Raw genomic sequence first — 20,631 nt, forward strand, 5'->3', positions numbered from 1 at the left:
ATTCCAACGTTTGTGCATGTATTTCCATTAACTAGGACAACATCAACTCTAAGAGCCACAAGAGTCTCTTAATGCGCGTTTAATAATGGTCTTTTCTGAAAATAGCATTCTTTGTGAGAATTGTGTTTTAGCGTTTTATTCAAAGAACAGTGGTCTGAGTAAAATTTAAGTTGAGGACACTTGAGAATGCATGTGGAACAAATTGGCGCTTGGCAAGTGTTGTCCTTAAGAACGATTTTAGCTATGTTTTCTTGACTTATATCATAACTTATAGGAAGAGAGACTCACCCACAAAGGCGGAAATGAATTAAAAGTTGTGTGAATAAAATTAAGAATGAACTCTTTGTGCATAATTTTGATACGTACTTTTCATTTTTGAGAACAACGAAACAAGTCAGAATTGTTTTACAAAAAAACTTTACCAAATATTTTGAAAAGACTCATTTTACCAAAAAAAAAATTTTGGCATTTTTCAATGTCCTAAGAGCCAAAGAACGACATGTTACCAAAAAAAAAAAAAGCAACAAAACGACAAAAGTTGTTCCATAGCCCATTATAAAAAAAAAAAAAAAAAAAAAAAAAAGAGCCAAAGCTTGAATAATTATTGTTTTTGTCCAAAATTGTTTTCTTACAATAAATATTTGAAAGAATGATAAATTATGTGAAATTCCATTATGCTGATCATGTAGAACAGCAAAGGCAATTTTGAGGTCCTACAATATTTAAGATTAGTGATGAAATGTGAAGATATAATTGAATAGCTAGTATAGAAATGTGAAGTTGTGTTAAAGAGTTTTCATCAATCATCTCCCTCCAGGACTGAATCCAATTCTTCATGCGTTTGAAGATTAGTATGGGCATTCACATTCTTAAGCTTGCTGGAACGAACTCTTCGAATAGGAAGGCTATTGACACGACGGTTATAGAGCCGGGTTTCATGAGTTGGTCTTCTTCCCAGTGGTCTCATGGAGTTGCTTTTTGAGAGCTTATTCTGTCCAGGAGAACCATCAAGATTGTTCGTAGTATGATCCTGCATTTCCATGCTTGCAGTGTCATCCCAAAACATTCCATCCTTCCAATCCATCTCGTACTCATCATCTGATTTTGTTGACGACTCAGCAACCGAACCTCCCATCTGGAAGGGGGGGGGGGAAAGGGTTGGAAATAGAAAATGTTCCATATGAAGTTTTCGATGCTTGTTTAGCTACAGTATCTATTTCAGAGGCAATGAAGTATCAGAAACATCAATGTGGTTTGTTTGTACCTCATCACCATACTCTCCAGTTGCATCACTAGAACCATCTTCCTCTTGAAAAGCCTCATCCTCACTTTCAGATGCTGGAACTGCTTCAGTGAGCTGAACAGAACATGAGAGCGTTAGGTGAAAATAGGAACCCCCAGCTCACATGTAGGAAAATGAAAGCATAAATGGAAAATTAGTTAAACATTGAAGAACACATAAAGTAGCCTATTCTATGTCATGTTCGTATACATTGTTGCGAGCCACACTCCCTCCACCTTCAGTCGTCATAGAGTTTGCAAACTGTTCACAAGCATAGCATCAGATATTCATTAAACCAAATACATTTATCTGGCTAGCCTCTTGAAGCATCCATAGTGAGCGCCTGTTTTGGGTGCATGTGTGCTTGTTTGTCTTCTTCTTCCCCTTTTTACTGTTGCTTTTGAAGAGAGGTTGTTCCGGAGCCATTCCAATCATTAGAGGAAACGTTTCTAAAATATTGTGTCATTATCTGTATCTACTCTTCGAAAAGAAGCAAGACATACCTCTTTTGCATGACCCTCATGGTGCAATGGTGAACTCGAGGAAGAAGAAAACCCTTCATCCCCATCCAGTTTAGAATCATATATGCTGCTCATGTAGCTTGTACTCTCTGTGCTATTTGGCCAAGAACCTACCCCAAAATGACCAAACTGTAAATTGACAGGCTCAGCTTCACGAACTTGGACAGGACCATAGATTGGGCTCCCAACCTCACTGTGACTAGCATCTGATGGATTGATCTTTCTGCTCATATCTGTCCGCTGAAACGGCCACGCTCGAGCAACTGATCCATCAGAATTGACTATAGCCATGTAACGCCGTATCGATCCCTGTCTGTGAATCAAACGGAACATTCCTTTTGAACTGATGGAATTTGCTTCACAGTGCTTGCGGTATTCATCACTAACCATTTTGGCAGTGTTTGTGGCTACATCATAAAAAGGAACCCCCATCTGCCTCTTTCGCAAACAGCCAAATATTGTTGAGTGTATAGATGCTACACTTCGATCAACATTGGTGTTGTTTACCTTCGGAATCAAGTGCTTGTCAGCTCTTTTGCGTAAGTAGTCTTGTATTGTACGTATATTGCTGATGTATTTCGTGTACTTATTTTTCGAAGGTTCCAGGGTCATATACTTTGCTCGAATAGCAAAGCGTTCCATGTGCTTCTCCTCATCTGAAATGTATATAAGGAAAGGAATTATGGAAGGATGCTTCTTCATAAGCCCAATCTGTAAAAGAAAAAATGGGAAAGAAAGAAATCAGGACCTAATTACAACAAACTAATGCTGGAAGGAACAAAAAGAAGAAGAAAGTAGGCAACTTGAACTTGGTTTATGACAAGCCCAAGTATAATCAACCAGGCCGCTAGGAGATTCAGACCTTTAAAGATCTACAATAATAAAATAATGATAACAAGGTGGCACTCCAATGGTCATTGTGCTCAATGCCAACTCAAATCCACCCCAGGGTAGTCCATCTGGTACTCGGAGTAATATAGGAGTCAGTTCCCCTATCTGCATTTTCAAATTTTAGCCAGTCCAAGTTTTAAATGGGTAAAAGAACATCTAAAAAAAATAGAAGACAGGAGCAACACAGACTGACAGTTGAAAATACACAGGGAATGATCCAACAAGCATGCCATATGATTGTGTTAGACCACAAAACTAGGCAGGTAACACAATGTAAGGAGTCTATGCCAAGTCTGTCACAGTTTCTACCTCACCATTTTACTGACTAATAATAGATTAACTACATATATAAAGAAAATTATCACATGAAGAAATACTATAGAGTGGATATAGCTACATTAGGTACTAGCACCATGGCTTTCAGCTTAAATGATTTCAATTATTGTCAACCAATCCATAGTTGGACAGTGAAGATCCTGTAATTAACACTTATGCTGATATCATCAACCATGCTAAACATGCATACGCATTATCCTGGTTGCAAACGACCATCCGAATATCCAATTGATGAAGAAGAAAATTCTAAGTTCAGTTCCACACCTTAATGACAGAAAAAGGATGATCAAATTCTATAGGACGACAATTAATCAATAGCTGAAGATATTTCTATCTCCTCAGACTTGAACCTGAGTCAAGCAAACCTAGAATGCTTTCCTTTCTGGATTTACCCAATCAGGACCAATGTCCAACAATAAAAAGAGAAAAAGAGAAGAACATCCCAGGACATAAGGATCCAGCTACTTGGTCTTGGAGGAGCAAATGTTACTTGGTCTTGGAGGAGCAAATGTACATAATCTTACCCCGCTTCGGGGATAGGCTGTTTCTATGCATTGAACATGCAACTTGATGGTTGCAACAGAGCAACATAAGTGCTGTACCAAGGGTTGCCCATTGACCATTTTCAGCAGTCAAAAGGTCAAAATTTCCCACAAAAAATATTTAAAATAAGAAAGAAAAAAGGAGCCAATTACTCTTGGTTCGTAGTTAGTGCAAGGACGATCCATTTTGAGCTCCAATACAAAACCATCATCAACAATTGAGAGAAACTCAACTTCTTTGCAAAAGACTACTAAACTTTTAGTTTAACATAAACCCAATGAGGCTAGGGTAATACTGAAATTAATGAGATGATTCAACAAAACTAGATGTGGAAACAGATCAAGAGAAAAAGAGAGAGATATTCACAAATTACCAAGATCCTGAAAATTAGTGGGAAGAGCAAAAATATAGACCTCCTCTTTTTCTGACCCCATAAACCACAACCGCCCCCCTCCTCCAACCCCCCCACCCCCAACAAACAAAAACAAAACACAATTGAAAGTCAAAAGATATTTACCACAAAATTTAGACTTAAATGTACACCCTCAATCACTACTGATTCTTTGCGCTCTACCCAGGATGTGATTAGTTTGTCAAGACTGTCAATAACCAGTTCACTTTGTGCTTTATATCCCTCGATTGCCAATACCTTAGGCCCAACCAATTCAGTGGCAAGATTGGACTCAGCACCTCTATAATTAAAATCATTTACTTCTATATGGTTTCGATCTCCCAGACTGGCCTCAGAGGAGTTACTGCCAGGTGCATCATCTGGTTTTTGCAGCATCCTAGCCAACGCAAAATTACTCTGCCCAATCCAAGGTTTAGTAAACTTTCTCTCTTTCTTCTTCTGCTTCGCTCTTGCTACAGCTACAGGATCTAGGAACTCTCCAGCATGGTACGTAGATGCCCACAATAATGGGTTTTCTTTTTCGTCAAAGAAGCTCCTCATCATATGTCGAATAGAGTCCGTAGAAACAACTGTAGTAATGCCAAGCCTGCTTGCCTGCACATTAAGATAGAGGGTTATAATTCTAAACCTGAGTAACACATGAATTCAAAAAAAAAACTTTAGATTTCTTTGAATCAATTCCACATATATTCTCACTTGACCATGAGATGCAGATGAAGATATTTTAATTATCACATACAAAGAAAAATAAAGCATATGTGACTTCAACAACTTAAAGTGATAAAAAAAAACAACAATGCCTAAATGGGGGCAGAAGTAATACTAGTAAAGATGAAAGAGTTGACTTTCCACATCCACTAGTCCCACAAAGCAAAATGGTTACAGATTCCTTCCTTTCACGAAGTCTATGACAATAAATAAACAAAATGGATTAGGAAAATAACAACATGAATTACATCTAAAAGTCTGATAAGAGATTGAATAACAGTGAAATAATTGGTAAACACATTTCCAACTTTTAACAAAATATCAACTGATTACCTGAACTAACCCCACAATTATAATATCAAGTGATCAATGGAACTACATAAGATGTTAGCTAACCACACAGTGTGATGGCAGTAGTTAGAGAATATCAAAAAGGTTACCAAACTAGTTCCAGGAACATTCCATTCACTCGCTTTTTAACGTAAACCTTGAAAGTTGCCAAGAGGCCCGAGGCAATATATTGTCTGCCATACCCTACTAATCATAGAATCTAAACAATTCTTAAATAAAACCCTCATTCCAAAAAACTAGCAGAAACGTCAGGGAAACAAGAAAATCATTGCATTCATTATCATACAAGATATTTCTCCCATATCACAGTTAACCACGCTTATGTAGAGAGCTCACAACTGCATCATGGGTACACAATATGACCACCCTATCAGAAGACTGTCAAGCCCTTAGTTTGGCATGCAATTGCCTCTATTAGTTTGGCTTCTCATCCTCTATTGACCTTGTACAGCCAAAAAAATCATCTAAGTTTTCCAAACAGTGATTTCCATTTTTAAGCTAATGTGAATTAAGTTGAAATCCACAGTCGGCCATTTTTGTCAACCATTTTCCTAACATATGGGAGAATCATCATTAATTTAATATTCATAATAAAAATCATATTGGTAACTGTTGGTATGCCAGTTAAAAGATTCTACCCAAGCCCACAAAGCAAATATGAAGTTGTCAGTTCTTTTGGTCTTTGCTTTTCTCTATGGAAGAAATTTCGGTCGAAATTTGCCAATTTCGACCGAAATGCCTGCATTTTTGGAAGACAAAACAAAACACAAAAGATTTCGGAAGAGTGATATGTTTTGACCGAAACGATACTGAATTTCGGTTGAAACAACACGAAATTTCATATAATTTCAAAACACCACGTTATAAAATGACATGTTTCAAGCGGAACCTACAAAATTACGCAGGTTCCACCAATTTCGTGCAATACCTCCACTTGAAATTTTGAGCTTTTCTTCAAGTTTTTTTCTAATTTCTCTTGCATTCTACCCCCATTTCACCTCATTTGAGCAATTCCTTTGCATTCCTTCTCAACTCTTGCTCCTCCATTGTTGGGATTTTGAGAATCAAACAAGGTGGTGAGTTAACAAAGTTCTCCATTTTTTATTTTTGTTTTGTATATGGCTCAAATCAACTTAGATTGCTTTCAAATTAAAGTATGTCTAGTCTAGAGTGTTGAGCTATGAATTTTTGGTACTTCCAAGTATTTTTTAACTTTTCTGTTATTAAAAAATATTTTGTAAATTATATATATATTGCTAAAAATGTATATGTATAATAGATGTATGAGCCTCAAATTAATGTATGTGGGACACCATATTGTTGTGATGAGGTTGAATCAAATTTTTTTCTGTTAATTATCTATTTTTACTATATTTAATATATATTTAAATAATTTTAAAAATACTTAAATACTAAAAAATACTAATTAATTTCTATTTTAAATTTAAAAATAGGAGAGTATTAGTGGAAGCATGTTGTGGAGCTTTTTAAGATAATTAGTGTGTATTTTATATGTTTTTTAAATTATTTAGATATTAAAAAAATACTTATTTATTTTTGTTTTATATTAATAGGAGATTATTATTAGAAACATGTATGTAATTTTTGAAGCATATTGTGAAGTTTTTAAGATACTTCATGTGTATTTCTTGTATCAAACACTCTCTTTTAAAGACGTTAGACATAACTTGGCAACACGAGAGGCCACTGACAGCTAATAGGAAGAAGAGCGAGTGTAATTACTGCAAGAAACAAATAGGAGAAGGTGGGGCCACTAGACTGAAGGTGCATCTAGCTGAGCGAAACAGGGATGCCCTCAGAGGTTAAGAAGGCAATGGCCTCATACTTGGCAAACAAAAGTGGAAAGAGGAGAACACAAAGAGAGGAGTTCGAAAATGCATGCCTAGATGACCTTCCAGAGCCAGGAGAGCAGGATTTTGATCCAGAGGAGCCAGGAGAGTATGGATGTGACCCTGACCCAGAGTCCAAACAGATCAGGAGGGCAATGATGATGAGTAGGGAGCAGACAAGGGTTGATGACATGAGGAGGCAACAGAGGGCTATGGGTTGTGGATCCTCTAGAGAGCCAGCAAGTATGGGAGGCACACACAACTCCCAAGTCCCTATGAGGAGGAGTCAGAGTGTGAGGGAGGAGATTCCTATCCCACAGGCCCCAACAAGAGGTCGACCTTCGTTAAAACATCCTATAGATCTGGATCTTGAGATTCTTCATAATGATCTGGCCCTATATAGGAAGCTTGAGCACAAGCAGAGTAAGTTGAAGCCCTTGTGGGGGAGTGTGAAGGAGAAAATAGGAATGGCTTTTTCCAAATGGGCTATGTACCATAGTATTCCAGCACATATAACCCAAAGGCCTAACTATAGGGATATGATTGAGGAGATAGGCAAGGCTAAGAGTGGTGTACAAGGTCCCACTCCACATGAGATATATAATGTTTATTTGACTAAGCATAATAGGACTAGATAGAGTATATTAATGGATTAAAGGCCATGTAGGCTTATTATGGAGTGACTGTGATTTCTGATGGTTGGACTAGTATAGACAATCCATCATCAATTTCATGCACAATGTTCCTTAAGTCAATAGATGCATCCAGTGAGAAAAAAGATGCTAAATACATTTATAAATTATTAAAGCAAGTGGTGAAGGAGGTTGGAGTGGGAATATGATCCAAATTGTGAATGATAATGGCTCCAACTACAAGAAAGTTGGGTTGAAGATGCAAGGGAACCTAGATATCAAAACATACTTCTACTTCTAGTACTAATTTTCATTTTTAAATACATATGTTACATATTTACATTACATGTACACTTCATGACTTTGTATTGATGCCTTAATGAACAAATATAAGCTCTTTAGGACTCCATGCGTTGTTCACTACATTGACTTAATGCTAAAGGACATGAGAAAGGTCAAGCTTGTGAAGTAGACCGTAGAGCAAGCCCAACAAGTTAGCACCTTCATCTATAACCACACCTATGCATTAAAGATGATGAGGGACAACTGTCAAGGTGACTTAATGAGGCTAGGCATAACTAGATTTGCTACCAATTGGATAGCAGAGCTTTGAGTAGGAATACTGGCCTTAGGAGCATGTTTGCATCAGAGTAGTGGTTTAACTGCGAGGGGGGTTCTTCATCCGTAGAAGGAAAAGAGGACACAGTTAACCATACTCAATGACAGTTTCTAGAATAATGTGAGGACAATGGTGAAGATGTTTGAGCCTGTCGTGCATGTGTTGAGGATGGTATATTAGCAGAGAAAATCTACTATATCACACATATGAGCTGTAGTAGATAGGTTGAAGTAGTAAGTTGCTCAGGTCTACCCATAGGGCAATAAGAAAATCATCAACATCATCTAAGATGGGAGTCTATGTTGCAGCATCCACTACATAAGGCTGGTGAGTTACTAAGTCTAGGAATCAATTTAATTTTCATTATGTTATCACTTATCACACTATTAAGTATTGATTATTCCCTCTTATTTTTGCTTTTTCTTACACAGCATACTATTTAAATCCCAAGTACCATTACAAAGACAATCTTGGGATGAGGCAAAATTTATGCATCCAAACTATAATGGAGAGGTCAGAACCGGATCCATCTAAACAAACAATCATCCTTATGGAGGTGAGATAGTGATTTGATATTCACAATTCATAGTTTTATACTAAGTTATTAAGTATTGACCTCATTATTGTTTTTTTTTTTTTTTTTTCTTCTTTATCTTTTAGATAAAGGCATTTAGGGATGCCACTAGGAGCTTCGGTCACTATGTGGCCATATCGGGTCGGAATCCGCCTTCTGGGGGTAAGTTAATTCATTATATATTTAATTAATTATATATCTTGAACATGGAAGAAAATTCAATCGAAATGGTCGAAATTCGATCGAAATGCCTGCAAAAATCCAACTTGAAACTAAATATAGTAGTAGGCACGAAAAGTATCCATATCGTTTCGTATCGACCGAATCGGGCCGAAACGACACTTGCACAACTTATAAAATACCCAAAATCGACCATGTTTCGCCATTTCGACGCTGTTTCGAGATTTCAAGCCATATCGCCAGAGCTATTTCGACCTCATTTTGCAATTTTTGTTGATTTCTCTTGCTTTCATCCCATTCTACACCTAATTTCTAGTATTCCATTTCCTTCAAATACTTGATTTGCTCCTCCATTTGTGCATTTTCTCAAATCTTGCAAGGTGAGTAACCAACTTCCTTATTTTTTTATTTTTGTTTCATTTGTGCCTTAAATCATGTTAGATTGCTTCCAAATTTATATATGTTTACTTTAGAGTGATGATCTATGAATTTGTAGTGTCAAAATTATTTTTTGATTCTTCCTACTTTTTTTTATTTTTCTGTTATTAAAAATTATTTACTAAATTATGTATATTGTTAAAAATGTTTATATATAGTACATGTATAAGCTTCAAATGGATGTATGTGAGAGTTGAGACACCATATTGCTGTGATGGTGTTGAATTAATTTTTTTTTCTGTTAATTATGTAATTTTACTGTATTTAATATATATTTAAATAATTAAAAAAATATATTTAAATATTAAAAAAATAATTAATTTCTGTTTTAAATTTAAAAATAGGAGAGTATTAGTGGAAGCATGTATGCAATTTTTTGAGCATGTTGTGGATATTTTTAAGATAGTTAGTGTGTATTTTATATATTTTAAAATTATTTATATATTAAAAAATACTTATATAGTTATACATATATATTTTTTTTATATTTAAAAATAGGAGGTTATTATTAGAAGCATGTATGTCATTTTTGGAGCATATTGTGGAGCTTTTCAAGATACTTAGTGTGTGTTTCTTGTATCAGGCACTCTATTTTAAAAATGTCAGACATAGCTTGGGATCATGGGAGGTCACTGACAGCTGATAAGAGGAAGAGTGAGTGTAATTACTGCAAGAAACAAATAGGAGGAGGTGGGGCCACTAGATTGAAGGTGCATCTAGCTGGTGGCAACAGGGATGTAACAGGGTGCCCAAAGGTGCCTGTAGAGGTCAAGAGGGCAATGGCCTCATATATTAGTGGTGGAACGCAAAAGATGAAAGAGAAGAGAACACAGAGGGATGAGTTCGAGGATGCCTACTTAGATGACCTTCCAGATCTTGAGGGTTATGGTAGGGATGAGCCAGGAGACAGTGACCCTGATCCAGAGGCCAATCAGCTGAGGAGGGCGATGATGATGAGTAGGGAGCAACAGAGGATTGATGACATCGGGGAGGCAACGAGGGGGTGCGGGTTGTGGGTCCTCTGAGAGCCGGTAGGTATGGGAGGCATAGGTGGCTCCCAAGTCCCTATGAGGAGGTCTCAGAGTGTGAGGCAGGAGGCTCCTATCCCACAGGCCCCTACAAGGGGTCGAGCTTCCTCAGCACATCCTACAGATCCGGATCTTGAGATTCTTCGCAATAATCCGGCCCTATTTGCGAGGCCTGAGCATAAACAGAGAAAGTTGAAGCACTTATGGGGGAGTGTGAAGGAGAAAGTGGGGATGGCTTTCTCCAAATGGGTGCATTACCATAGTGTTCCAGCACATACAGCTCAGGGGCCCTACTACGGAGATATGATTGAGCGAGATAGGCGAGGGTGGGGAGTGGTGTATAGGGCCCCACTCCATATGAGATATATAATGTGTATTTGCCTAAGCATAAAAAGGACATAAATGAGTACATTAAGGGATTAAAACCCATGTGGAATCATTATGGAGTGACTCTGATGGCTAATGGTTGGACTGGTCCCACTAAACAGTCCATCATCAATTTCATATTGAATTGTGATGGGAGGACAGTGTTCCTCAAGTCAGTAGATGCATCCGGTGAGAAGAAAGATACAAAATACATTTACAAATTACTGAAGCAAGTGGTGAAGGAGGTTGGAGTGGAAAATGTAGTTCAAATTGTGACTGATAATGGCTCCAACTACAAGAAAGCTGGGTTGAAGATGCAAGAGAACTCCAGGTATCTAAAGTCTAAACATATAGTATTAATTTTCATTTGTAAATACATATATTTACATTACACATATACATGTACACTTTATAACTTTGCATTGATGGCTTGATGCCTTGATGGATGGACAGATATAGGCTCTTTTGGACTCCTTGTGCTGCTCACTGCATTGACTTAATGTTGAAGGAGATTGGAAAGGTCAAGCTTGTGAAGAATACGGTGGAACAAGCTCGACAAGTTAGCACCTTCATATATAACCACACCAATGCATTAAGGATGATGAGGGACAAGTGTCAGGGTGAGTTAGTGAGGCCAGGCATAACCAGATTTGCTACTAATTGGATAGCACTGCAGAGCTTTGAGAGTAGGAAGACTGGCCTTAGGAGTATGTTTGCATCAAAGGAGTGGTTTAACTGGGAGGGTTCTTCATCAGTGGGAGGAAGGAGAGCTCAGTTGACTATCCTTAATGAGAGTTTCTGGCACAATGTGAGGATAGTAGTGAAGATGCTTGAGCCTGTGGTGAATGTGTTGAGGATGGTAGATCAGCAAAGAAAACCTACTCTAGCACACATATTTGCTGCAGTAGATAGGATGAAGCAGTAAATTGCTCAGGTCCACCCACGCGGCAACAAGAAAGTCCTTCAAATCATCAACAGTAGATGGGAGTCTATGTTGCAGCATCCACTGCATAAGGCTGGTGAGTTGTTAAGTTGTTAAGTACTTAAGTCTAGTATTTAATTTAATTTTCATTATGTTATCACACTATTAAGGCTTAAGCATTAACTATTCCCTTTTATGACATACTTTTTCTTACACAGCATACTATTTAAATCCCAAGTACCATTACAAAAACAATCTTGGGATGAGGCAAGATTTGATGGATGATGTCCAAACTGTAGTGGAGAAGTTCGAACCGGATACAGCTAAACAAGCAGTCATCCTTATGGAGGTGAGATAGTGATTAGAATCATTTGATATTCACAATTCGTAGTTTTATACTAAGTCATTAACCTAGTAACTACTAACTATTTATTGTTTTTTCTCTTTATATATTAGATAAAGGCTTTTAGGGATGCCACTGGGAGCTTTGGTCGTGCTGTGGCCGTATTGGGACGGGAAACCGCCCCTGCGGGTAAGTTCATTCATTTATTTCATTATACATTTAATTATTATATTCTATCTTTAATTTAGTTATTTAAGTATTAAAATGACTTGGAGTCTATGTTTGTTGCAGCTGAGTGGTGGTTGCAATTTGGACGTGATTCACACAACTTGAGTAGGATTGCAAGTAAAATGCTCTCCCAAACATGTTCTGCCACTGGTTGTGAGCAAAATTGGAGCACCTTCAGCCTCATTCACTTGAAGAGGCGCAACCTATTGGGTGTGAAGCGTCTAAAGGACCTTGTCTACCTACACTATAATATGAGACTGAGAGAGGATCATATTAGACAGGGGATGGATAGAGAGAGCACCAATATCGAGTTGGCCGACATATTTGAGATGGATGATGATGATAACCCAGTAGTTGACTGGATCAAGGATAGTGGAGACGGATTGCTGGATGAGGATGGAGGTCTTCCCAATAGTCAGATTGCAGAGGAGATGGGGGCTGATGTGGAGGACTTCATGGCCCAAGAGGGGAGGCCACATGCAGAGCCCGCCCGTCCCTTCGTGCCACACCCTAGTGCATCCACCCAGAGTGAGGATTTGATTTTCTGGTCCGACACTGAGGATGAGATGACTCAGGCCTCCGGCGATGATGACGATGGTGGTGATGATGAAGGTGATGATGATGATGGAGGGGATGAGGAGGGTGTGGGACCTCGTGATCAGGATTCAGCTGATCCTAGGGAGAGACCACCACCACCACCACCTGCTAGACGTGAGAGTCAAGGGGGGGAGGACGACCACCGAGATTCACAGGAGAGAGTCAGTTCACCCACGCGACATAGGATTCAGACCATACTGGAGCTGCATCTCGAGGCAAAAATGTTTCCTCTGCATATTCGAGGAAGGGGAAGGGGAGACAGCATGGCTAGAGCACAGAGGACACGCCATCATATGGGTCCTACCGTCCATCCGATGCCGAGAGCTTGGTGGGATCTATGAGATCGATGAGCATTGATGATGCTAGAGACTCCTCCACCTCCAGAGGATCCGGATGGCATAGGCCTGCAGAGTCCTCATATGATACTGCTGTGGAGAGTATTGGTTCTACCGAGTCGACTTATGGTTATGGTCCTTATGGTTATGGACCATATGGTGTCCCTCCTGGCTATCAAATTCAGGGTCAGGCCAGTCAGCCACGACTGGAGCCTTATGGTTATGGAGCGGCCTATGGAGCTTATGGTGTCCCTCCCACTGTCGATTATCGGAGTCAGCCACTGCGACCTTATCAGTATCCTTATCCTTCTCCTAGTCCTGAGAGCCAGGGGCAGGGTGGTCTTTCATTTGTTGAGTAGATCTTCCACACTATTCCACAGCCACAAGGCCCACCACCACCAGTTCCTTTGGAGATTCACAACTTCCCACCGTTAGGGAATCTTATGCATGTGGATGAGGCCACATACAGAGGTGCAGTTTTTGACTATGTCCAAAACTATATGGGGCGGGGGCAAACATCATGGGAGTTATATTGTCATTTGTATGGAGTGCAGACAGAAGAGGGAGACCTTGAGGCTTGAATAGAATAGACTTGTAACTTGTAACTTGTAACTTGTAACTTGTAAGTAATAACAATATAGCTTCTTCTCTGATTCATGTACTATATACTTGGAATGTTGGATGTTACATTTTCAGTAGTTTTTTAGTAAACTAGTAGTTATTATAGTGTTTATTATGCTTGAAATAGCTAGTATGCAAAAATCCAAATCAATTTGAGTGCATTTGAGGCTCGAAATTAAGTTTTCAAGAATCAGGAAAAAAGTATCCAGTTTCGGTCGAAATTTCGACCGAAACCTCGAAATTTCAACATTTTCCAAGGTCGAAATGTTCATTTCGATCGAATTTTTTACCTTGATCTTGAATAGTTATTTAAGTATTGAAATGACTTGGAGTCTATGTTTGTTGCAGCTAAATGGTGGTTGTAATTTGGACGTGACTCAACCCATTTGAGTAAGATTGCAAGCAAAGTGCCCTCCCAAACATATTCTGCCACTGGTTGTGATCGAAATTATAGCACATTTAGCCTCATCCACTCAAAGAGGCGCAACCGCTTGGGTGTGAAGCGTCTAGAGGACCTTGTCTACTTACACTATAATATGAGACTAAGGGAGGATCATATTAGACATGGGATAGACAAAGAGAGCAACAATATCAAGTTGGCTGACATATTTGAGATGGATGATGATGATAACCCAGTAATTGACTGGATCAGGGACACTAAAGAGCCCTTGTTGGATGAGGAGGGAGGTCGTCCCAGTAAACAGATTGTAGAGGAGATGGGGGCTGATGTGGCAGAGTTTATGGCCCAGGAGGGGAGTGCACATGCAACACTCGCCTGTCCATTCGTGCCACACCCTAGTGCATCCACTTAGAATGAGGATTTGATTGCTTGGTCCGAAACCGAGGATGATGCGACTCAAGCACCCAACGACGAAGACGAAGATGAAGACGATGATGATGATGATGATGATGATGATGATGGAAGGGATGAGGAGGGTGTTGGACCTCATAATCAGGATTCAGCTGATCTTAGAGAAAAACCACCAGCACCAACAGTACGTGAGAGTTAAGGAGGGGGAGGACAACCACCGAGATTAACAAGCGAGAGTCAATTCACCAACGGAACACAGGATTTAGACTATACTGGAGCAGCATCATAAGGCAAAAATGTTTCCTTGACATATTTGAGGAAGGGGAAGCGGAGATAGCACGAAGGACACGCCATCACATGGGTCTTACCATCCAACTAACACGGAGAGCTTGGTGGGATCTACAAGATCGATGAGCATAGATGATTCCAGAGACTCCACCTCCAGAGGATCCAGATGGCATAGGCATGCAGAGTCCTCATATAACACTGTTGTGGAGAGTATTGGTTCTACAGTGTTGACTAATAAAGCTTATGGTTATGGATCTTATGGTGTCCCTCCTGGCTATCAAACTCAAGGTCAGCCACTAGTGGAGCCTTATGGTCATGGAGCTTATGATGTCCTTGTACCTGCCAACGACCAAAGTGTTTCTTCATTTGTTGAGCAGATCTTCCAACTCTATACCACAGCCACTACCAACCTTTTCATATGCAATTGAGCCAGTTCTTTATCTAGAGATTCACAATTTCCCACCATCAAGACATCTTAGGCATGTGGATGAGGCCACATACAAAGTTGCAGTTGCCTACTACGTCAACAACTATATGGAGCAAACATCATGGAACTTGTATAGTCATTTGTATGGGCTGCAAAGGGAAGAGGGAGACATGGAATAGAGTAGAATTGTAATTGGTAATATTCTCACTTCTTCTCATATATACTATATACTTGAAGGTTACCTTTTCAATGGTTTTTTTTTATAAACTAGTAATTTCATAGTGTTTATTATGCTTGAAATAGGTAGTATGCAAGAATCCAGATCATTTTGAGTTCATAAGAGGCCCAAAACTAAAGTTTGAAACTTCAGTAAAAGAAAAAATCAAAAAGTTTTTACCGAAATTTCGGTCGAAACATGAAAATTTCGACCTTTTCCTAGGTCAAAATTCATGTTTCGACCAAAATTTCTTCCTTGAGTTTTCTCTACTATTCTCACAATCAAAACAGTGTGAGACTACTCTTTATAGCACACCAACTGTGGAAGAATGGCAGAGATTACCTTATGATGCAGATAGATAGCAAAATCCAGGCTCATTTTGGTGGAAATTAGCCTTGCATTGAGTTCAATACATGTTTGGCTTTTGGTTCAATGGGGTTCTCATTGTAATTTCATCAAGTAATGGTTGTTTCCTTATTAGTTGAGCATTAGATAGTGTCGTGTATGAATATAATTTCTACTCCGAAGTTGAACAGAATATTAATCATGCATGACAATTGACAATTATCCTATGTGGTTAGTTTAGCTTGAGTCCTATTCTTTACTTTGAATTGTTACTTAAGTGCTTTTGTTAGGCTTGATTAGTTCTCTAAGAGCCAACCTTGTTATAAGTTCTCCTTTCTTTTAGGCTAAGTTTCAGTAGCAACAGACCACCTCAAACGTAAGGTATTGGCTAGAAGAGTTTCAGGCCTAGATTTAATTCCTGTTATGAATTTCTATTTAAGCATATATAAGGGTCATACTTGATCAAAAATTGAAGAAGAAGAATTTGGCTTGTTGCCTTTGCCTCTGTGATTCAGAATGTCCAAGTTGTGGAGATTCAATATGCTCCTGCTATTTCTTGGTAATAATTCTAGCCTTGTGAAACAGCTGGTGATTCTTTTTTTTTTTTTTTTTGGATGAATAAATAAATTCACTTTAAAAAAAAGATGAGGAATGTAGAAAGGGGGGGGGGGACCAAACTAGCCTTCAAGAGGGAGGGGGGTGGGTGATTCCTTTTTTTTTTCTTCTGGTGATTCTTGATCATATCTAATCTGTCTATTCCTTTATTCTATTTAATCTTTTCCTACTTCATGTTAAAACCCAAAAAGAAATCCCATCTCCCATCAAACTCTATTTTCCTATTTCTACTCTCAATCACTTCTGTTTCACTCTGTTCTGATTTAATGGACAATGTTGTATGGGTTGCCAAGAATATTCCATATAGACGATAATAATATAGAAGTACTGCCAATAGAGGTTGGAAAAGGTACCTGCAGCCAAGGATGAGATCAGCATGCTGGCTTGGTCCCACATAATGATATTCTTTAAGACACCTGCAGATGATATCTAAGAACCGCCTTCTTTCTACCAATATGGTGGCTTGTTTTTTATAATTATCATACGAGTCGTTGAATTTTTCGGTGAAGAATTCCGCTGGCATATCCTCATCAGATGGGTTTCTCCTACATGTTTCAAAATTGTGCTTTCCAGAAACCAAACTACCTTTGACTTCAGAGGTGACTGACGATTTCAGGTTTTCTAACAGCAGGATGTCGAAAACTCGTCTGCTTATCTAGTACAACAAATAGGATTACAAATATTACAAATTTGCAGATTACTGGATGCAATTCACCAAGCAGGTTGCATTTATGAGAAAGTAATCCAAGTATTCAAGTAGTTATGTGACAGGAAAAGCAATTGAGCAATTACAGATATCAAAACAAAAGACTGACATAAGAGGTGACCATCAAGAATTAAGGATGACAGAATGTCACACAAAATGAGAATAAAGTATGTGATCCTACTATGTGACATTCCTCTCTCTAGCTGGAATACAAACCTTGGTACTTTGGGCGCACCAGAAGTCCCTTGTATTTCAGATAAACAATGCAACTCTGTAAATGAGGAATTGAGGAACAAAGTCCAGTGGGTCCCTAGAGAAATTAAAGGGGAAAAGAACTAGATCTAGTGGTCACTATTCTAGAAACACGGTTGGCCAGATGCACGAGTATAACAACTTACTAATGTTCTTTGTCATGTCAATTACTAAACAAATATTGGCTGGTGAACTAAACACAAAGAATTAGTACTTCCAATCTTCAGTAATAAAGCATGTAGAAAAGAATGGTAATCATATGCTCAAACTTGTCAGGATTTCAAATTCAGAATATGATACAGAAACATGGTTGAACTGGCTCTCACCCATTTGGAACAAATCCAAATTTGGGTTTTTATTCTTTGGAGGGTATATTAGGATTCTATTTACTCTAATCTAGGAGTGTCCTATCGCTATTCATAAAACTCTTCCTGTTAAATGATTGAACAAAAAAAAAAAAAAACAACACTTCTAAAACAGGAAGAGTTTTATGATGAAGCATTATCAATACTAACCCCAAGTATGTATAACATTGGTTAAGGCCCAGAAGTGGACAGCACAAAGAAAAGACCAGCTATTTGAATAAGAGCGATACCATAGTAAAAGCCACAATTAGAGAGACCAGCTATCATACATCTCCTCTGTACTTTTCAAGCCATTGAAATGAACCTCCACCCCAACTACTTGTTGAACCTCACTGCTTTTTTTGGATGATTTATGTGAACAACTGGAGTGAAAGCTGAATCTGATGTGTTTGACATGATTAAATGACTGGGCATGCTCAGGGATTTATGTACATGGTGACCCCTCCCATTCTAAAATTATTATGTGATATCAAAAAACAGGGCAGTTTTAGGAATTAATCATGTGGATATTAGATTGGCACCTATTGAAGATTCTAGGGACCTTTTATATATATATAAATTATGAACTATCATGGAATCCAAACCATCATAATTGATGAAAGTGCAGAGATAGAGTGATTGGAAATACATCCATCCAAAAAATATGAACAGTTCTGGAAAGAATGCTAGCTCTGTACCCACTTTTGGACATTTAGGTATAGTAAAATTGATCCTAAAATCTATATTAAATCCATGTTTCTCTTCTTTCTTTGTTGATTCTTCCTTTCCAATCCACAATTTCGACAAGTCCCTCCTCAGACCCTGCAATAATGGGAGGCTTGTGCACTGGGTAAGCCCGGCTAATAAAAAACACATTTTTTGGTTTCAGAAAACATTTATGATCTGATGAACCCCAAAAAAAAGTAGATCCTAATAGAAAAGCTGGGATAGCCCAATATATATATTGCAGAGTGACAAGGGTGAAAGGGGAAAGCTTATTCAGAATCCATCAGATTGAAGTCCCATGAATTACAGAAATAAAAAGAAAACAACCTCTAACATCATCAAAGACATAATACAAGATAAACTCAACAATTGTTCAAGTAATGGAGATGCCTACCATTCTCGGGTGAAGTGCACTAACAGTACAAAATTTAAAGAAAAATAACAGGAATATCCCTAGATGATTCAGAGAGATAGAAGGGAAAAGAGTGAACCGGTACCTTGAAAGCATGCTGTACTTTGCACCCAACTAACTGTAGCAGACTCTGCAAACTGCTCCTTGTGTATCGAAATGATGCACTTGGATGAGAACCCATTGATGAGGTTACCATCCTATCATTCCTAACAGTATCCTCATTGAATTTGTCATCAAAAACAACAGCATAACATAGTTTCTGAAGCGCCATCTTCAGTAATTCTCCAGAATCAAGTCAAAATCCAATGTACAATTTATCTACTGCAATTAGTTAAATTGCACAATCACGAGGTAGAATAACAAATCCAATGCCTGATACCAATCAAAAAATTGAAGATTTTTAAATGACGTGCTGAAGTTATGAAGAATGATGGAAATCTTGCATATAAATCATTAAATTCTTAGATAATCTAATATAAGAAAACGAAAACGACTTTTATGTAAGATAAATGGCAGACACAGCCTTACCTTCAACAACAACTGATATGAACAACGATTATTTCACTTCAGAGTTCCTCAATTCTTACAGTTAAAAATAAAAACAGAAACCCGGAAAAAACCTGCCTAGGGCAAACTGCTATAAATGGAAAACGAATACGATTCTTCGTTAATCTTCGCCCAATAGGAAGAATAAAGTAACTGTTTTCTGTAGAAAAATAAAATAAATTCAAACAGTTCGTTTTCGTCCGAAGTGAATGTTTTTTTTTTTTTGGTTAACACATCTACATGACATTGAATTTGGACTTTGAATTTTTGTAGTGTTCTTTACCAAAAAAAATATATATATATATATATATATATATATTTTTGTAGTGTTCTTCTCTTTTTTCGGTAATAGAAACATTTGGAGGCGTTTACACCAAAGGACAAAATCAAGATAGCGTTGTCTGACTTATTCTATTTTTATAGAATTTTTGTTTACCAAATTCAATTGTCAGTTAGATTTGGCACGTGAGTTTTTTCAAGAAAATATGGATTAAGATTTACTGTTAATCCGGGTACGTAGGGGATTATATTTTTCACGCTTCTTCACCACATATTTAAAAGAAAATTTTATCCATGAATATTAATAAAATATACTATAAATACTAAGCAGTAGGCTTCCCTCTTAAATATAAAGTGAAAGAAAGTAAAAGAAATACGATCTTTTACTTATGGTTAAGGATACGAAATTAAAATATTACATATAGGTGAATCTTGTGAGATTCTTCCAAAGAGAAGAGCCATTGCTTTTTATTTTTTTAAATGTACGTAATGTAGTTTTTTTTAAAACCATCCTTGACTTTGCATCTTCTTGATGACATTTGTTCACACATATTGACCTACTTTGGATAGGGTCAAAGTTTACTTGGTCCAATAAAAGAAAAATACCACACCTCATCCATGAAAAGTTAGGTAGAGTTCTCATTCAACCCATGGTTTGACACCTCTTTTTCCAACTGTTTGTTATTAAACTCCCACCAATTGGATTAGACCATTATCCAGTCATATTTCTTTTTGCTCCCCCAAAACACTCCTTTGAAAACTATTTCAATTTCATAAAGCATGGAGCCTCCACCGAGACGTTTCCTTTTTCCTTGCTAAAGCCTAGTCTCAAATTCCTCCTTTTTGGGTTCTTGCTAAATTGTCCAATCTTGCCAACCAACTTAAA

The 20,631-nt window shown here is 37.9% G+C and overlaps 1 protein-coding gene across 3 annotated transcripts; it reads right to left on the reverse strand.

Annotated features, from left to right (window-relative positions):
- Positions 1-593: 593 nt before the first annotated feature.
- Positions 594-19,675, reverse strand: LOC149002096 (P-loop NTPase domain-containing protein LPA1 homolog 2-like). Of its 3 annotated transcripts, none has more exons than XM_089137794.1 (8): positions 19,449-19,675; positions 19,006-19,241; positions 16,834-17,135; positions 4,809-4,890; positions 4,091-4,579; positions 1,786-2,514; positions 1,265-1,357; positions 594-1,135 (listed from the first exon to the last, which is right to left on the reverse strand). In XM_089137794.1, the coding sequence occupies exons 2-8, from the start codon at positions 19,189-19,191 to the stop codon at positions 800-802; spliced, it is 2,217 nt and encodes a 738-aa protein (XP_088993920.1). In that variant the 5' UTR covers positions 19,192-19,241; positions 19,449-19,675; the 3' UTR covers positions 594-799. The 3 variants fall into 3 exon arrangements, with proteins under 3 accessions (XP_088993920.1, XP_088993919.1, XP_088993921.1); XM_089137793.1 differs by having other exon boundaries at positions 19,006-19,292; XM_089137795.1 differs by lacking the exons at positions 4,809-4,890; positions 16,834-17,135 and having other exon boundaries at positions 19,006-19,292.
- Positions 19,676-20,631: the final 956 nt, after the last annotated feature.

Source organism: Hakea prostrata, chromosome 10 (assembly GCF_041222555.1).
Source record: "Hakea prostrata isolate BN-2017 chromosome 10, UWA_Hpros_2, whole genome shotgun sequence".
Lineage (NCBI taxonomy): Eukaryota > Viridiplantae > Streptophyta > Magnoliopsida > Proteales > Proteaceae > Hakea > Hakea prostrata.

Coding starts and splice junctions, on each gene's coding strand:
- LOC149002096 (XM_089137794.1), bottom strand. CDS start 19,191: ATGGCGCTTCAGAAACTATGTTATGCTGTTGTTTTTGATGACAAATTC. Junction 2,515..4,090: donor ATTTAAGTCTAAATTTTGTG/GTAAATATCTTT, acceptor TTTCTTTTACAG/ATTGGGCTTATGAAGAAGCA. Junction 1,136..1,264: donor CTGGAGAGTATGGTGATGAG/GTACAAACAAAC, acceptor CCCCCCTTCCAG/ATGGGAGGTTCGGTTGCTGA.